This window comes from Hibiscus syriacus, unplaced genomic scaffold, assembly GCF_006381635.1.
Source record: "Hibiscus syriacus cultivar Baekdansim isolate YM2019G1 unplaced genomic scaffold, ASM638163v2 tig00110770_pilon, whole genome shotgun sequence".
NCBI classification, from domain to species: Eukaryota; Viridiplantae; Streptophyta; class Magnoliopsida; order Malvales; family Malvaceae; genus Hibiscus; species Hibiscus syriacus.
In genome coordinates, this window is record NW_024062854.1 from 393778 (window position 1) to 408662 (window position 14885).

The following is a 14885-nucleotide window of genomic DNA, read 5'->3' on the forward strand; positions in this document are numbered from 1 at the left end:
ATTAGTATACTGATAAGTATTAATGAATTACTATGTAGATACAGAGCCTAAACAAGTTCCGGAACTTAGCAAGTAAGATCGATCAAGGAAAAGATAACAGATCGGTATTAACGAGTGATGCCAGGTGAGTGCGTATTATTAGAATATACGTATTGTATATGGAAATTGGACTTGCGACAAGTATGTTTCCAATATGTTGAATATATGATTGTATGATTAGAAGTATGATTATGTTTGATATTACGTGAATATGATTTGTTGTATTACATGTTAGGTGGTATGGATTTATATGATATGTGTTATATGGAAATGATTTATGTATTATAGGAAAATGTTAGATGAGTTATATGAACCTGAGATATAAATTATAGGATCACGAACTATGTAAAATACCAATGACTTATGTGATAACAAGAGGAAGTGACTATATAAACATGTAAGATAAATTATATGGGAAAGATCTATAGGCTTAAATGAATTTATAATAAATAAGATTTATAGTAAAAATCTATGAAGCCATAGAGAGATATTATAGGAGCTTTTGATGATAATTTATTAGAAGACTTGTATATGTGATAAGCTATGTGAAACTGAACTAGGTAAATATATGAAATTAGTAAATAAATGATGAGAGATAAGTAATTATGTAAAACATGGAGTTATGATATATATATATATATATATAGACTATATGAAAATGAGTACATGATATTAAGTATAAGTTATTTATGGAATTAAGACTTGCGATAAGTTTAATTATGATATTAGATTACATGAGTACACGAATACAAGCATGTAGTGCTATGATGCTTATGTGTACATGAGTATATGCATATGTCTAGATGTTAAGTGCATCTTTATACATGATCTATGTGAATGCATGTGCATGTGATAAACCATGTGAACAAATATAATTGACTTATGTAATTAAAGGGAGAAATGAAATAAGGTATGTGATTATAAGATATGTGATAATAAGTTATATGATTATATGATCATAAAATATAAGACATGTGACAAGAGATGTGTGATTACATGAAAGTATAATATAAGCTATGTGAAAGTGATCTATAGGACTATTTGTCTATGTGAATACCAAGATATGTGATATGATATATATGATAATAAGATATGAGATTCTACTAGAATATTACACGATCTACGTGACAATAAGCTATGAGATTATATGCCTATTTTATACGAATGTATGAATATGTGACATATCAATGCCCATGTTATGTGTCTTGAGAGCTAGAGGTATAGTTGGCATGCCAAGAGTCGAGGGTCTACGCGGTCCTTCGGGACATATATGTATTCTTTGGAACATGTATGAGGTCTTTTGAGACACATATTTGGTCCTTAGCATATGTATATGATTCTTAAGGAATTTTCTACGTGGTCCTTAGGGACATCTTATATGGCACTACGGTGCAATTCTACGCGGCACTTCGGTGCAATTCTACGTGGCACTTCGGTGCATTTATATGAGCTATGGTGACAACATTAGTGCACAACCTCTATAGACTCATATATTTATAGTTCTCACATGTATACATGGGCCATTAAAGATATAAGATGTGAAAATTCTATGTGATGTTATATGTTTGTTGGTGATGTGATGTTATATGATATGTATATGTATTAAAGATAAGAAGAATAAGAAGAGGATAATATAAAAAGGGAGAAGTGATGATAACATATAAAAGATTATGAATGTACATGATGATATGTATGTCTATGTGTAATTAGTACATCAAAGAATATATGATTTGGTATGGTATATATATATGTATGTAATTATGTTTTGTAGGTATTATGAGCTTATTAAATTACTATAATTCTATGAAGTGTGTAGAGTAGGAATTAGAGTTGAGATTTTATTTTTAAGTGTTAATGCCTCACTAAGTCATCGACTTAGCGTGTGAATGTTTCACACGTAGGTTTCGAGAAGAGGAAAAAAGGGATCGAAGATGAGCTCATCAGGTCAACATCTCTTTCCTGAAGTTCAAATCAGAAAAATCTTGAATTATATGCATTTTATGAAATGTAGTTGGCATGTAAGATAAAAGATTGGTGTCAGATACGCTCTGATAAGTTTTGTAAATCAATATGTTTTACATAATAGCAATTATTTGGTTTATTGAAAATGTCGAACTGAATCTTTATTTAATTATTTTATTTTTTTGTCAAAGTAAATGATTTGAAAAGTTAATGTGACATCTCAGACTCGTATTCGGGTCGGATATGGGTTGGGGTGTTACAAGATATATATGGATTTGGATAAAGATGAGTAGGGGATTTAAAATTGTTTAAAATATGAGATAAGGATAAAATAAATTGAAATAAAGAGAACTTATGGTAAAAACAACATCAGACTTTAGCTTTGTCTTAATTCCAACTGACCCTTGAAATAAATTTTCACTTCGGATAACTGTCGGTTATAGTCTACAGGGCCCAACCCTTGTAACTTGTTTATCTCTCTTGTAAACTGATAGTCCTAAAGCTATATTTGAATTTCAGTCCTTTTGTGGACTAACTATAACTATCGTCATCAGCACCGACTCAATTTTAAAGATTTGGAAAAACTGGACTCGAACTATGATGTCTCAATGAGAAGCCCGATCGAAATTTTCCTTAACGGACCGCTGCTAAGTGTTTTCATATGAAGTTGAACTTGCTACTAGTCGATTCTTCCTCCCAACTTTAAACCATAACAACATTCAAACCGACATATACTTTTTGATTTAAAAGCATTTTGATTTTAAAGGAAAGACCGATTGTCAATCCTATTTCTCCAGTTTCTGGTGTTTTTCAATCCTCACAATCGGAATTGAATCATTGTTTCAGCTCTTGGCTTTTGGAGAAATTAGCTAAGTATAACAATCATACTTAGCATTTTGAAAATAAAAATAAATAAAACTTTTATAAATTCCAAAGTAAAGAAGAAAAGTGAATTTGAATGTGTTTTCAAATTTACCCTGAAGGGTATTTATAGCTTTCTAAATCCCTAAAAATAATGTAAAGATAATTCCTAAAAACACGAGATAATTCTAAAGATAATTCTTAAAAATATTAAAACTAAAATCATAAAAACATGAGATAATTTTGAATTCGAATTTCAAAAACACGACTGATCCGTTCATCCTTTTAGAAGCGTTAGTTGGACCTTCTAGAAGCTGCTGACTCAAAGTCACATCAGATGCGGTATGTCTATAGTCATGCACACTAATACAACCTTAATTCCGAAAATTAAAAAAATTGAAGAATTATGTCCTTTTAATATAATTTTCAGAATCTATTGTCCCGCATCGAAAATGAATTAAAACGTACAAATCAACCACAAAAACCAACAACTAAAGAGAAAATTAAAGACAAAATAATAACTAAATAAAATCACCTATCAATCCACCACTCCGATAATGTTTTGGAGGGTAGTGCATGTTATTGGCAACTACTTGGTTATTTATTTGGTAGCTGTGGGAATTTGGATGTCGTCAAGGTTGATTATGAGAAAACGGGTGACCCACACCGGGATAATCTTTTCTAGGAGGAACCATACCAGACTGTCCCTGCTTATGAAACCCATAATATACAAACTGGTGGCAAAACATGTTAAATAGGTAGTAAATGTGTTCTAGCAATGAATGACATGCACTATGGCAAGAGAGAAAAAAAAAAGGAAACTTGAGAAACAATCTTTTAAATATCCACCTATCCATATGATGCCCAGCTGCAGCCTGCCTACCATCCCAAGGTCTCCTCCCCACAATCTTCGTGCCATACAAAAGGTTCGGGTTTTAAATCTCTGAATTGCACTATCTGAGAAGCACAATGTTGAAAAATATCAATACAATTCTTATGGCTAAATCAATCTTGACAAACATTTTTCCCTCAATTTGTGAAGTATATTAAATTATAGGTTATACAGCATCACTTCAAAAGAAACTAAAAAAGTTAAGCAGAGAACTACAGCTGCCACGTACCTTCGGAGGGAAAGCAACTCCCGGGGGAGGATGCTTATGAGCTTTCGGAATTCAGAAACTTCATGTTCAAAGGAATTCCTTCTTATGGAACTCATCCTAACACACTCACAAGTGTCTTTGTAGTAGAAACTCTTGATTTTTTTTTCTTCTTTCAAATTCGAGTTTAGGATAATGCTGATACAATTTGAGAGGCAGTAGCATACAATGAAATTTGAGCCGCAGACTGATATAATAATATATTATGTACCTATAAAAGAAGACAAACACAAGAGTAGAGTAGAGGTGAGAAAACATAATCTATAATTTCTAGAAAGAAATCCAACCTTTTTAATGTACAACTATCTTAATCAATTGAATTTTTAATAATACAAAACTTTTCCAACTAGAATCAGACATAAATAAGATAAATTTTCAAGCTGGAAATTCACCTATGCATTTGGATGACATTAATGAGAAGTTGCATCTTCTAGGCCAAAGCATTCCCAAAGATTAAAACACCGAAAGCATTTGAATCTTGTAGGCCCTCTATCCCCTTCTTCACCATCGACATAGCTTTCTGTAGCACAATGGTGGTGGGATTCCTCAATATTAATATCTTCTTGAGAATCAAAAACCTGGTTTACCGTCACATCCCTAATGGTATAACTCTCTGCCTCCACGTAAAGCACACGAACTCCACATTTCTTCACCATCATATAATCATTTATGAAGTGGAATTCAAATGATGCCTCCTCGTAATCATTGTCTATTCTAATCACATCCTCAGTAAACAAAATCAACACGTGGTCACCTTTATACCTCCTGTTGGATTTATCAAAAAAGTGACACTGACTTGTACACTTTTCGCCACTGGCGGCTGTCAGTTGATATTTACAGATAAATGCAAGAAAATCGATTGCACGTGTAGTATCAACCACACAGCAGATAGCAAAAGCCAAGAATCTGCTCCTGCTACACCTATGTTGGGCTAATCTTCAAATTTAACCAAGAATTCATGCTTCGATGCTCAAACTCATTTGCTGAAATTTCATTCCCTGGAAAACGGAAAAACAATTTATTCTGAAAAGGATCCCTTCCATATTCCTTTCGGTATATCCCTCTACTCCTTGCCCATCTCTGTTTTCGGGATTGATTTTGAACAATGGCATTTTTTCCGATGTTCTTAATTGAATCTTGATTCAAGCTTCTACAATTCCAGAATAACATGGAAACATTTTCTTCTCCAGGAGCATCATTACCATAACGTAAAGAATGGAACGGGTTGAAATTATGATTGAAGAGCAATACATTTTCTAATGACGTGCACTCATTTGCATCCAAGTACCACAGATATAGTGAAAACTCTGGGAGTGTCATAAGGCTTTCGCAATGACCAATATCCAACTCACCAAGAGATTTCAAATGATTGAGGCAAGGAAGTTCAACCAAACTTTCACACCTCCTACATTTAAGACTTTGAAGGTTGATAGCTCCTGATAGATTAGGAATCTTCCTTAGTTCCGTGCAATAACAAAGATCAATTACCTTTTGTTGAAGTATGGTGCCAAGCACACGCTGGTACGCTCGTGCATGGCAGCTACTGCTAACGTTCGTGGAACGTTCTGGTCTCATGTGCAACGGATCTCTGCTTGTGGAGTTACAGCAGTTATTGCTGTTAGGCAGTTAGAGTCTTGTTAGAGTAGTTGTAGTGCAGTTAGTCTCTTGCACTCTTGTTGAATCTTGTAGTTTTGCTAGCTATATAAGGCATGTAAGATTGAAGGAATGAATGAAAAAGAGCATTATTTGTTTCTAGCTATGTTGCAAACTCATGGTTACTAAGCTCTCTCAACATGGTATCATTCGCTGATACATCCTAGGGTGTGCTTTCGCTGTTCGTTTTCCTATGGATCACAGTACCTCGTCTATAGCCACATCAATGGAGTTCTCATCAAGGAACACTAAAAGTCTTTACCAATAAAAGAGAGTGAACGTAAAGCTTGATGAAACTAACTTTCTGTTGTGGAAACAACAGGTTCTGCTCACTGCAAGGAGCCATCGCCTTGAAAGAATGCTTAATGGTACAACTCACCCACCTCCAGAAACAGTGGTTGGTGAAGATGGAGTTGTAGCCGCCAATGAAGAACATTAAGAGTTCTTGGCTCAAGACAGTGCGTTAGCTTCTTGGCTGCTTTTGACGATTAGTCCTCATTTACTCCCATAGTTCGTTGATGCTGAAACGTCTGCCCAGGTATGGAACAAGGTTTTACAATTCTTTTCCAATCGCTCTACCACTACAGTCATGAGCCTACACTACAAGCTCCAATATCTCAAGAAATGAGGAGATAGCATGAGATATTATCTCACAAAAGTAAAAGAAGTCATTGATGCCATGTGAGTATTCTCAGGGGCCTCACAAGGGAGTATCAACCCTTCATCGCGGTTATATCTGCCATGCGTGACACACTGTCACTTGACAATATATGCACGATGCTCATTGACGCTGAAACTCAACTTGAAGGCTTTGATTATCAACCTGAATCCTTACCTGTTAGTGCCAATCTTGCACAAGGAAAAGGCGAGGCTGAATCTTATAAGAACCAAGAAAACAATAGCCTCGATCAAGCCACTCGTCCTACTCTCGTGGGAGATCTCGTGGTAGAGGCAGGACACGGCCGAGAGTTCAATGCCAACTATGTGGCAAAATTGGTCATCTTGTCAACCAATGTTGGCATAGGTTCGATGAGGACTTTTCTGGTATTTCGATTGACGATCACACTGCTGGCTCTGACTCCTCTAAAGCATACTATACTGCAACCAGTAACAATGAAAGCACATGTGCTTGTTGTAATCACAACAGCGCACATCGTGGTGACAACAGGAGTACTACAAAAAGCCAACCGCATGCAGTATATGCTGGCCAAGATCAGTGGATAACTGACTCCGGTGTAACACACCATGTCACCCTCAACGAAGCCTCCATCACATCTCACTCGAGCTATAATAATCCTGGTAACTTGATGGTAGGAAGTGGAGACTACCTACCAATTCACTTGGTTGGTAAGGCTGAGTTGAATACTTCTTCTAGAACTTTGGCCTTAAGCAACATCCTACATGTTCCCTCAATAACGAAAAACTTGCTTTCTGTTTCTAAGATTGCTAAGGAAAACAGTGTGTTCCTCGAATTTCATGCCAAAACGTGTTATGTTTGAGATGAGGCCTCCAAGACAATTTTGCTGCGAGGAGAAGAATGAAATGGGCTATATACTTTCAAAGCAAGTAGAGCTCGATGCCAAAACAGTGTGGTTGAAGCACAGACTACTATAGCTTCCTCCACAGCCTCAGAAATATGGCACAGAAGACTGGGTCATCCAGCTCATGACACACTTGCTAAAGTTTGTAAACAATTCAATGTAAAATCATTAGATGATATTAATAAGAACTGCATTGCTTATCATCTTGGTAAAAGCCACAAGTTGCCATTCCCTTGCTCGGACAGTGTATACAACAAACTGTTTGAACTCGTGTATTCTGATTTGTGGGGACCTCCACATGTTTCATCTAATGGCTTTAGATTCTATATTTCTTTTGTTGATGCTGCCACACGATTCACTTGGTTGTATCTACTAAGGACAAAGGATGAAGCCTTAACCGCGTTTCATCTATTTCAAAAGCTAATTGCCACACAATTTGGTGCATCAATCAAAGCCCTTCAAACTGACTGGGGAGGAGAATTTTGACCATTGACTAATGAGCTAAGCAAAGCAGGTGTGGTTCATCACATCACCTATTCCAACACGTCCGAGCAGAACGGAGTAGTGGAACGGAAGCATAGACACCTCGTCGAGATGGCCTTGGTGTTATTTGCACAAGCATCCATGCCTATTAAGTACTGGTCCTATGACATTCAAACCACTGCACATCTTGTAAACAGACTTCCTTCAAAGTTACTTCTAGACAAGTCCCCGTTTGAGATGCTATATGGCAAGCCACCAGACTACAGTAGCCTGCGGGTATTTGGGTGCAGGTGCTTCCCACACCTAAGACCATTTCTGCAACACAAGTTAGAGTTTAGATCCCAGCTATGTATATTCTTGGGGTACAACAAGCAACACAAAGGTTTTCAGTGCATGGCAAGTAATGGGCGAGTTTATATTTCCAGACATGTTGTCTTTAATGAAAATGTCTTTCCTTTTACAGGAAACTCTGGCCGAGCCTCAATTGTTGCCCCAATTGGGAACACTTCTCAGTCGCTCAAACTGGTCATTGATGTCACCAGGTTAGAATCTTCACGAGTTGGTCATAACATAATATCTTTAAGTGCTACCAGAAGCAGCTCAATGAGCAGTCCACAAGGTTCAACTGCCAGTCAAGATGTATTGGACGTTGTGGTTGCCCTTGAGGTTCCTGCTGTTGATACTCATGGAGATTATCAAAATGAGTTACATTCAAAACAAAATGTGCATAACTCACTCGTATACGATGACACTGAAGATGAAGAACAAAATTCGATATTAAATGATGGCACTGAAAGTGAGGCTGCTCGGGTCAATAATCACCCAATGATGACTCGGAGTAAATGCGGTGTGTTTAAACCGAAAACTTACCTAGGAGCTTCTGTTGATGATGTTTCATACAGTGTGCATGAAGCACTTAAGTCTCCAGAATGGAAGGCTGTTGTTCTTGAAGAATACAATGCATTATAACGCAATGGGACTTTGGAATTAACCAAGCTACCTGAAGGAAGGAAGGTGATAGGCTGTAAGTGGCTTTTTAAGGTCAAGAAAAATCCTGATGGCACCGTCCATCGCTACAAGGCACGACTAGTGGCTAAGGGTTTTTCTCATATCCATGGCTATGATTTTCGGGACACATTCAGTCCTGTAGTCAGGTTCAACACACTGAATGTCATACTATCATTGGATGTAACCAACAACTGGACCCTAAGGCAAGTCGATATGAACAATGATTTTTTAACAGACTTACAGGAGGTGGTCTTTATGCAGCAGCATCCCGGATTCGAACAAAATGCCCTCGATGGAAGCAAACTGTTGTACTACCTGAAAAAGGCGTTGTATGGATGAGGCAAGCACCAAGGAGTTGGCATACTAAGCTTCGAGATAGCTTGCTGAGCATTGGGTTCAAAGAATCGAGAGCAAATGTGTCTTTGTTCATTAAGAAGGATGGCCAGCACTATGTGTACTTGTTAGTCTATGTTGATGATATCATCATCACATGCCACTCGAGTGATCGAGTCAATGAAGTAGTTCGGTTACTGAGTGACAAATTCTCCCTAAAAGACTTGGGGCAGCTCGCGTACTTTCTGGGAATTGAAGTCAAACGAGCTAATGGCTACCTTGCACTCTCACAGAAGAAGTTCATCATGGAAATCCCTGAGAAAGATGGTATGTTGAAAGCCTCTTCAACACCAACTCTTATGGTGGCAGCTACCAAACTACGTTGTGACGATGGATAACTCATTTCCGATGCTCACTTCTATCGCAGCATTGTTGGAGGGTTGTTGTACGTCTGCCATACAAGACCTGACATTGCTTTATGTGTTAACAAAGTCGCTCAGTTCATGCATGCTCCACGACAATCCCACTTGGCTACAGTTAAACGAATCCTGCGATACTTGGCTGGTACATTGGATTTTGGCCTAACTTTCACTGCTATTGGAACTGGTGTGAAGGTGGCTGCCTTTGCTGATGCCGACTGGGGAGGCAACCTCGATGACATGAGGTCAGTTTCTGGGCACAGTGTGTTTGTTGGAAACAATAAAGTTGCATGGAGCTCAAAGAAACAAAAGTTCGTGTCGAGATCCACCATAGAGGCAGAGTACAAGAGCGTCGCCGACACAACTGCCGATGTAGTGTGGGTTGGAGCCATGCTAACTGAACTTGGTATATGTCAGAAAGAGGAGCCTGTCATATGGTGCGACAACACCAGTACTGTAGCTTTTAGCGCCAATCCAGTCTACCATGCTCACAGCAAACATGTTGATTTGGACATACATTTCGTACGCGAGAAGGTTGCTGCCAAACTGATGAAGGTCAACTATGTACCAGCTGATCATCATATTGCTGATGGATTAACAAAGCCACTAGCACGAAATGCCTTTGAAAAATTTCATGCGAAGTTATGTGTGAAGCTATGCTGAGAAGAATGAGAGGAGAGAAAGCAGGAAGAATGTTGAAGTATGGTGCCAAGCACACGCTGGTACGCTCGTGCATGGCAGCTACTGCTAACGTTCGTGGAACGTTCTGGTCTCATGTGCAACAGATCTCTGCTTGTGGAGTTATAGCAGTTATTGCTGTTAGGTAGTTAGAGTCTTGTTAGAGTAGTTGTAGTGCAGTTAGTCTCTTGCACTCTTGTTGAATCTTGTAGTTTGCTAGCTATATAAGGCATGTAAGATTGAAGGAATGAATGAAGAAGAGCATTATCTGTTTCTAGCTATGTTGCAAACTCATGGTTACTGAGCTCTCTCAACACCTTTAAATTAACAAGATCCTGTAAAATGAAAGTATACAATAACTACATTACATCACAGCATTATCTGCTTATTTTGGACTGAATAAAAAAATATAAATTACCTGATAATCTTCTTTTCCAAAGCTGTTCTATGTGGACAAAATGTAATTTCAGCACAATGAGATTTTTTGTATTAAAACTTGGTGACAAAGATTTGAAGGGATAAAACGTCCAACAAAGATCATTAGAAAGAGATACGCTATCAGCTCTCCGACAAATACTTCGTACAGAGGTGGATAAATTTAAGATTAATCATGTTCCTAAAACCAGTAGGACATAATGACATCTCGTGTTCAATTCCAGTCGATTGTAATTTTATTCCTTCAACTGATTTATTCACCTAATAACAAGAAAATAATTTATCAAGCATCAGTATATAAAAGTTAATGGCCATTTCATTTAAAAGAATGTAACTATAATAGGGAAGGCTTAGACTGATTGTGTGGGCATACGTTTTTTATTACTGGAACTTTTAGACAATAAAAAATGTTTGTTCATACTTGAGCATATCCCATATTATACTCTACAACATTGGTCATTATATGGTGTGGTAAGTAAATATTCTGAAATAATAATTGAACGGATTAATATTTTGATACACTTTATAAGTAATAATATATAATTAAATGAATTTTTGTATTAATAAATATCAAGTATTAATCCTAATTAAAATCATTAAAATAAAAGAGAACATGGATACAATTAGCGCTTTATTATATCTAAACACGTGACTAACAATCTTGGGACTCCATAACCTACTACGCTTTCCAGGATTTTAGATTCTTGGCGAACAATATCTTTGCCCATCTCTTCAAGCATATTCCTTTAATTTTATCTACCTCGCTTTCCCAGTCTTTTCTGCACTTTTTATACGGTTTATAACCCAAGACTTTAAGAGCAAGTGGACTGCCTTGGGCGTACTGCACAAACTTGTACGATAAATCTTGAAAATCAACAGTTGGATTCAACAGGTTGAATGCAAATGTAGAAAAAAGTCGAAGAGAATCGATCACATTTAGCTTTTTTACCTCGTCTATTTTGTCAGCTCCTCCATTCTTAAGCACTTGTCTATCTCTTGATGTTACAACAGTTTTACTTCCATCGCCCAAATATTTAACACCCATAACATCTATTTGGTCTGAATCATTGACATCATCAAGGACAACAATTGCTTTTATATTGTTGAGCCTCTCTCGGATAAAAGTGGATAGGATGGAGGGGGTGTCTATACAAACTTCCGATACTAATAATTTGGAAAGAAGCTCATTTCGTAAAGATTCTTTTCCCTGTTTTTTTTTTATTATTATTTTCTTTCTAACATTTTGAAGAAAGTAAGAACTTGAAACGTAGGAGAGATTTCATTATAGAAGGGTAGTTTTGCCTATACCACCCATTCCCCAAAGTCCTATTATTCGACCGTTTCCTTGTTCGATCAGGTTCATAATCATCTTTTTCTCATATTCTATTCCAACAAGTTCTTCAGAAACACTACTAGACTTGTTATTCAACTTTTCCATGACATATTGAACGACATCGTGAATGTACTCGGTATCAGATCTGAGAAATAGTTTTGGAAAAAAATAAAGTCAAAAGGAAGACAAGTCAAATATAAGAAGATGAAAGTATATAATTTTATATTTACCTATCGAATTTGCCTCCGTCTATATGCCTCCCCTTTATTTTACCGATCTCAACAAATGCAGCTTTCCATCTCTTGACTTCATCGAGTGGCCTATTTGATTCATGTTCTTCAAAGGATGTTTTGAAGCGTCCACTGAGATTCCGTACATCGGAGGGATCAACATGGTAAAATATGGGAAGAACGATATGTTCTTGACTGTGCTTGCGATCCATGATATCAGAGAGCTCGGCTAAGCATGATTTGGAAGAAGCATAGTCGGCAGATAAGACGATTATCCAGAGACTCGATGCTGCAATTGCTTGGGAGAGTGCGAGTGAAAGTTGCTCCCCTTTTTCCAGTTTTTCTTCATCGAAGAAGACATTCATTCCGGTGTCTTTCAAAGCTTTGAGTAGATGGCCGGTGAAATTGAGGCGCGTGTCCTCACCTCTGAAGCTCAAGAAAACTTGATACTTCAATTGAGGAGAATAGGATGAAGAAGCAGCCATGAAAAGGTACGAGCGTAAGACGAAACAGAATGGATACCGTAAAGAGAAACGAGAAATAGTCAGAGAGCTATGATTTGAAAAAAATAAAAACCAGGAAAGGTAAAGCGTCGATTCATTTCAGAAAACATAAACATTTGTTTAATGGCTGCTTTTTCACATAAAGGTAATCAAAGGGTCAACATTACGATGCAAATCCCTAATAGATTGACTCATGAGTTTGTAATTTAATCGATTTATAATAAAAATATTTACATTGTATAAGAATTATAAAATTTTCAGATAAAAATTAAAAAAAAGTAAAATTTAAAGTTTAACTCGAATCGAAAATTCGCAAGTTATTTACATTGTATAAGAATTATAAAATTTTCAGATAAAAATTTTAAAAAAATAAAATTTAAAGTTTAACTTGACTCGAAAATTCACGAGTTTAAAAATTTTAAGCTCAACTTGAAATCAAAAATCAAAGGTCCGCTCAAGCTTGAAAAAACTTGAACTCGAAATTTTAAACTTAGATCGATTGAAGCTCAAACTCAATCTCGGTTCAAATTCGAGTTCGAACATGAATATTAAGTACATAAAAATCTTATATTGTATTTAAAAAATAACAACATATAAATGCTAATCTTGTTAATAATTTGATTTAAAAAAATTAAAATATTTTATCAATTATTTACGAGTTTTTCTAGTCAGATATCAAATAACTCGTTTCGGCTTGTTAATAACTCAAGTCGAGTTCGAACTCTAGTCAAGTCTATTTGATTCAAATATTGGCCGAACTTTGATCAAATCAAACTCTAGTAACTCATGATATGTTTCGTATTATTACAACCCTATTTAAACCATTTATAACACCAATATATATATATATATATATATATATATATATATATATATATATATATATATATATATATAAACTAAGATTAGATCGGATCGGATCGGATCAGATGAAATCAGCTGAATTATAAATAAATTTAACTGCACTATAATTTTTACATCTTAGGATTTAAATATCTCATACACAAAATTCGTCAACTATTGTAATTGCACCTGTTCAAATATAAAGAAACACTTTTATACTCCCTTAAGAGACAGAGGGGAAAACTTTGAGGATACTTTGCGCAATCACACCTAAAATATGAATCCATATTATTAAAATTAAGAAATATAAAAGCATTTTATGAATATAATAATTCAATTTTCATACTTGTAGAATTAATGGGTTCTATCAAAAGCCCAAAGTTTATCGATGGCCTGTCCAAAGTAAGAAAGCTTAAAATATTAAAGGCCCCATTTTGTAATTAATTGGACTAATTTTGTGCCCTTTATGTTTTTTGTATGTTCAAATTTGCTTTTTAATTTTTAGACATTGATTTAGGGTATTAAAAATATTTTAATAGTTAACTAAATAATTACTTTATTTAATGTAATTATTTTGGTATTTTAGTCTTCAACATTTTATTTTAGAGTAAAAAAATGTTTGACTAAATAGTCACTTTATCCCTTATTTTTTTAGAGCATTTTGGACTCCAACATCTCATTTTAGATAAAAAAAAATGCATATATTTTAGAGTGTTAATCATTTGTTGACTAACTATTTTCATCCATGGAAGGGCTTTTTTATCCAAAAATAAAATATTTAGGGGCAAAATACTCTAAAGAAAACGAATAGGCCAAAAAAAATATTTAATCAAATGTTAATGATATTTTTTACATTATATATTGATTTAACATATTTACGTCCTTCGGGTAACATGTTTTTTTAAGGGTAAAGTACACAAATGATCCTTTGACTATAATGTATTGTTTTGTTGAGTCCTCGACTATTAAAAGTTACAGAATAATCACTCGACTATTCAAATGTTCCAAACTCATCCTTTTCAATTAAAAAATTAACGCCTGTATGAGTGGACGTTAATATGTTAATTGTGATATGATAAAATTTACTCTCAGAACCATTTGAGTTGTATTTTATGGATTGACTCTCCGTTTACATTATATTGCCGAACCAATAGTTGAAACATTATGTCGTTCAACGAATGCTTGAAAACAACGGTAATGCTAATAGACATTATTAAAATATGATTTTATCATATTTCAGTCAACATGTTAACGTCCAACTCAGACGATAGTTATTTTCTTAATGAAAAATGACGAGTTTGGAACATATAAATAGTTGAATGATCATTTTGTAACTTTTAATAGTCGAGGGACTCAACAAAATAATGCACTATAGTCGATGATCATTTTATAACTTTTAATTGTAAT

At 35.5% G+C, this 14885-nt stretch overlaps 1 protein-coding gene across 1 annotated transcript; it reads right to left on the reverse strand.

Annotated features, from left to right (window-relative positions):
• Positions 1 to 10412: 10412 nt before the first annotated feature.
• Positions 10413 to 12617, reverse strand: LOC120139716 (TMV resistance protein N-like). Its single transcript, XM_039154864.1, has 4 exons — positions 12133 to 12617; positions 11878 to 12047; positions 11330 to 11733; positions 10413 to 10469 (listed from the first exon to the last, which is right to left on the reverse strand). The coding sequence occupies exons 1-4, from the start codon at positions 12615 to 12617 to the stop codon at positions 10413 to 10415; spliced, it is 1116 nt and encodes a 371-aa protein (XP_039010795.1).
• Positions 12618 to 14885: the final 2268 nt, after the last annotated feature.

Excerpts from the sequence above, each read along its gene's own strand:
- LOC120139716 (XM_039154864.1), bottom strand. The coding sequence starts at position 12,617 with ATGGCTGCTTCTTCATCCTATTCTCCTCAATTGAAGTATCAAGTTTTC. Across the intron at positions 11,734-11,877 it reads AGGACTTTGGGGAATGGGTG|TATCGGAAGTTTGTATAGAC; the intron begins GTATAGGCAAAA and ends CCAAATTATTAG. Across the intron at positions 10,470-11,329 it reads GAAAAGACTGGGAAAGCGAG|GATCTTGTTAATTTAAAGGT; the intron begins GTAGATAAAATT and ends TTCATTTTACAG.